We start from the raw sequence: 4,928 nt of genomic DNA on the forward strand, positions 1-4,928 counted from the left end.
CCTCAATTATGCCTTTTAAGCTCTTTTTCTTTCAAAGAATTCACAGAGTTAATGAGCTATTTCCATGAATCAAGCATAAACTTGTGTTTTTTACTCTCTACATGTGAATTACTAGTTCATTCCTGAATTCTTGCTTCTATTTATATCCCCTTGGTTCTGTATGTTTTTTGTTTGAATATTTATGTTTTATGTATCAAAAAAATAGAAATTTGGTTTTAAGGCAAAATCATATATAAAAAGGTTTGTCGTTGTTTGTTCTAATTATTAATACTGACTCTATTCTGCCATGAATGGTTGTTGTGTGCTCTGTGAAGATTCCATGGAAGATGTAGAATATTTATCTTTCAATTGCCCGAGGGTTAGACCTATTTGGTTTGCCTCTGGTGTATCACTTCGAGCATATCATAATTCTAGAGGAAAATTCATGATCAATACCTATTTTGGCTCAAGTGAAATTTTGGTCTCCGAAATTTAAAATACGACAATCCGATACTCGAACTTTCAAAATGTGACAATCCAGTACTTACCATTACCCAATCTGTTAATATGTCGTTAAGTGTCATTTGAAAAGTCAAAAATGCCTTTCAAATGCCATTTATTTTTCTTTATCAACCATCCAAATGTTGATAAAAAACTGAACAATCCCAAATCCTAACCTCTTCTTCCATTTAAAAAAATTGGTGATTGTTTAGAAGAATCTAAAATTTGAGATTATTCATTTTATTGTCAATATTTAGATGATGGATAAAGAGAATTAGATGGCATTGTTAGAGCATTTTTAACTTTTCAAATATCACTTAAGGATGGGTATTGGATTGTAATATTTTAAAAGTCTAAATACTAAATTGTCACATTTTAAAATTTCGGATATTAAATTTTTGATCACCAAATCGTCACTAAAGCCAAATACAGGATACTGATCACTAATTTTCCCTAATTCTAATGAGTGCCTTCGTGACTGGTTATCTGAGTGGGTTAAGCACCCAAGTATGATGACTTGGAAGCCTTCTCAACTCTACGTTTGTAAAAGTGCCATGGAACATGAGCTTTTTTTTTTTTTTTCACATGAGCAATTTGAACCACTGATGTGACTGATTATACTCCGTTAGTTGGACTCCTCGTTGGGTAAGGCGGCCACTCAATTGAGTTAATCACATATGCCCTCCACAAAACGCGCTCTAAAAACGCTACATGTCAGCGTGTATTGAGAACATCTCCTTTACGCGCACGCTGAGATGATTGGGATGTACTGTGCATTCTGTGGGGGAGGGCAGCCAAATTTGCTATTTTATAACTCATGTTCAAACCTGGTCTGGTACCCCTTTCTTTCTACTTGATATTATCATCTCTGATTTTTTTTTATTTTTTTGACAAAGGTAAAGTACAACATTAATTGAATGAATTTCAGCCAATAGGGTATACAGCATTATGGTATTCTCTCTTCAAAAAAAAAAATAATATCTAACTAATTCTAATATTTTGTACAAATTATTAATGTTTATAATATTAACTTCTTCTGATGTTATATATTCTTGTTACTTAATATTTTTAGTGAAAATATTGCTTCTTATTATTGCTCATTAACATCCAAAGCCTTGGGATAAAAATCCACATTAATTGGTCTTTCTATCTTTTTAGTTTAGAACAGAATTTCTTTATGTCAGATGACTTTTTTCTGTTGCTTCTGATGCGTGATGTCTGCAGTCTGCTTTTGTCTTCAGTCCTCTTCTCGTTGATGGTTTGTTTATTTATTCATGTTTTTCATGTATATTACTGAACTCTTCTTTCTTCTTAAGAATCCTTTTAATTTAGTTCTCTCAATCTTGTTACATATTATTTTTCATACATTTTCTTATCTTGTTTCCGTTTTTTAAACATAATAAACTGCAGTTACAGTTGGAGAATGCACAGCAAGTCTTTCATGTCCAAAAAAGAATTCCAATTTCATTCCTATGATATGATTAATCGTTTACAAATGTGACAACTTACAAGGAGTAAACTGAATTCCGTATGTCCGACTATATAAATAAAGAAAATATGAAATGTAAATAATTACAGGTCACAAACCTCACTCGGACGTTCTAGTAGACTAGTACTCGTCTGAGTTATGAAAACCCGCCCAAGTTTATGTCTGACTTGTTCCATTCCGAGTCAACAAGCGACTTCTTCAGCACCTGTCTGTGCTATACTATACTGCTATCATCTTTACTGTTTGGTCCGGGCTCTGTCTGACCCATTCGAGCCGGCGATCCCAAGTTCGTGATGCCAGAAATCCTCCAAAAATGTCTTCGCGGCATCCAAGCTTGGAAAATATGTGTGTTCCAAGAAGATCTGAGACAGAGTATCAGAAGAATCCGCATAGATCAGAGCTCGATTCGCCTTCACCTCCAAGCTCCCCATGACCACTCCAATCAATTGTCTATACGAAAAGAAGAAAGTTTTCAAAGACGACTCAATAGCCTGAAACGCTTGAACTAGGTGGATTTTTTCAAAATCCCTCTTTCGATGGCCATGAAAGAGCTTCATCGCCGCTTCCTGAACCCTTGGCCCTCCTTTCGGATCCACTTCCACGCCCAAGATCGCCGGAACCCTCTGCTTCAGATCTTTAGAAGATTTAGTCATTTCAATCAGTGCCTTGGACCGGAAGCAAAAGGCTTCGGATTCCATCGAAGCTTTAATCGCAAGCTGGTTCTTCAGGCGGAGAAAATCGTCCGGATCCATAAGAAGGTGCAGGTCTTCTATCTCTGTGAGAAGCTTCCAAATTCGCTCGAGTAACCAGCAGTCGCTCGCTGCTGTCCCGAATTCCTGGCCATCGATTCTTTCTTCAATTCGTCGGAGAAGCTCCCGAGATACCTGTATCCACGATTCCAATATCTGGTGAGTGGTGAAGAGCGTCTGGTTCTCGTGGTTGTCGAGATTCCTTCGATCGGATGGGCTTTTCTTCAAGGAATGGAGGTCAGACGGTTTACAGATGAGATCGTATTCGAGGTTGGGTTTTCCAGCTAGGTTTGGCTCGCCCAAACCTAACGTGAACGGACACCTCCGCATCTCGCACTCGATGGAAAACAAGATCTTGGAAGCAATATCCTCCGACTTCTGCCATGTCGCAAGGCGAGGAAGCAAACTTGTTTCGCTGGTGCGGCTCACAACCGGCGTTCCACCTGGATGGTTCCATACGGCGGAGCTCCTGTTACGAGCCAAAACACCGTCAGAAGAATTGAGATCGGCGATAGGCGCAGTTCCACGAGTCTCGGCAGCCTCTACGTCATCTTCGCAGAGAATGGCAATGATGTCGATTTGGTGAGTAGCCAGGGACTCGAGTCGGCGTCTCCACTCGCGCTGATTCACGTACGGTCTAGGATCGGATAAAACAACTGAGATAAAGCGGAACGTGATTTCCAGAGCTTGCAACGCTGGTTTGAGAATGGACTCGTTCTTCCAGCCAGGGAACTCATTAGACGTCCAGAGTTTGCTGAGCTCTGGAAGGCGGACGAATTGTTCATAAGCCAAACAGGCAGATGAGGGAGCGGGGGATAAATCGCTGACGGCGAAGCGAAGAGGAGACGGTAGCGAACCACGAGATTTATTGGAGAATTTGGGCGAGGTGCAGGACATGTCGGATGAAACCATTTTTGCCTTCCAATCCAAATCGACCATTTTTCCTTTTCTCTGATTTTTGGATGAATTTGACAAAAAAAAAAATAGATGAATTTGAGAAAGAGTGAAGACAGAAAAGAAGAATAGATGACTGACTTGCGTTGATTGCTTTGAGAAGCACATGTGGAGGGAGAGGAAGAGGATGCTATTTATAAGACACAGAGAGAGAAGACTTGATCTTGTTGGCCTGCATTACAACTTTAGAACAACGCTCCAGCCTCCAGCTGTGGGCCGTGGCGGTGTATTTAAAAAAATAATAATAATATATTAATTTATATAGGAAAGAAATAACAAAGATATCCAGAAAATATATAAATAAATAATGGGAGAAAAAAAATGATCTTTATCCATAAAAGGAACTGGCGCACAAGTGATGTTGCTTTGGGATCATGGATTCATAGTCAAGGATTTGAACTTTTTTGTAATTGACGGAACTACCCTCCTAGTATAGAGAGACGTTGTGTTGGACCGTGGTCGTTGGCTCGTTGCACTTGCAGAAGTCATTCCACGACTTTTTACCAAAAAAAAAAAAAAAAGCGGTCTCCGGTCTTCCACCGCGTTCGGTCTAAAAATTCCGGGTCGACCGCTCAAACAAAAAAGAATGTCCCCAACTTGTAACCTAGAATTACAGTTTTGCCACGGCGTCGGATGAGTAAGGCAAAAGTGTTGAGAAAAGTAGAAAATCCACGTCACGGGGAAAACGACTGCAGACACAAAGGTGCACTGAAGATTGGAAGCATGGAATAAAAATAAATATAAAACGTAGTTGTCTCAAATGGAATACCAAAAATTTAGTGATAACTGATAAGAACGAAATCTTCTGGAAGAAGGAAAATGTATACGACCGTAATACATTCTCAAGAACTAGACCGTGTCTGATGTCCCTCTGCTGTGACTTTGAGAATTAAAACTTATACTTATCAGGTTTAATTCTTACACTCATCAAGAGGTGCAAGCTGATCTGAATTGGGCCAGCCAGCTGTATGTCTTTGTTTAATTATCAACTAAAACCCGGATTAGAGAGATAAAAATCAAAAGAAAATAATATGTTAGAGTCGGGCTGGCTCGATCCATGGTGTCTGTACAGTGCACCTGGGTTAAGGCCACTTGTGCTGAAACATGTCTCTTTTTTGGGGGGAAATTTGGAGAAGAGGGATGTACTAGGTTTAGTACAGCTTGACAACTGGTTTCACAGATCAAAATGGGGTCGCCATACATTGGCTCAAGCAACGCTTTAAAAGGCCCTGGTAGCCTTTCTCTCCATTACCAAG

The 4,928-nt window shown here is 39.4% G+C and overlaps 1 protein-coding gene across 1 annotated transcript; it reads right to left on the reverse strand.

Annotated features, from left to right (window-relative positions):
* Positions 1 to 1,917: 1,917 nt before the first annotated feature.
* Positions 1,918 to 3,877, reverse strand: LOC148870794 (nematode resistance protein-like HSPRO2). Its single transcript, XM_088972252.1, has one exon. It carries the CDS (start codon positions 3,778 to 3,780, stop codon positions 2,206 to 2,208), a length of 1,575 nt encoding a protein of 524 aa, XP_088828378.1. The 5' UTR covers positions 3,781 to 3,877; the 3' UTR covers positions 1,918 to 2,205.
* Positions 3,878 to 4,928: the final 1,051 nt, after the last annotated feature.

Source organism: Nelumbo lutea, chromosome 2 (genome assembly GCF_056320005.1).
Source record: "Nelumbo lutea isolate HS-2025 chromosome 2, American lotus-T2T, whole genome shotgun sequence".
Taxonomy (NCBI): Eukaryota; Viridiplantae; Streptophyta; class Magnoliopsida; order Proteales; family Nelumbonaceae; genus Nelumbo; species Nelumbo lutea.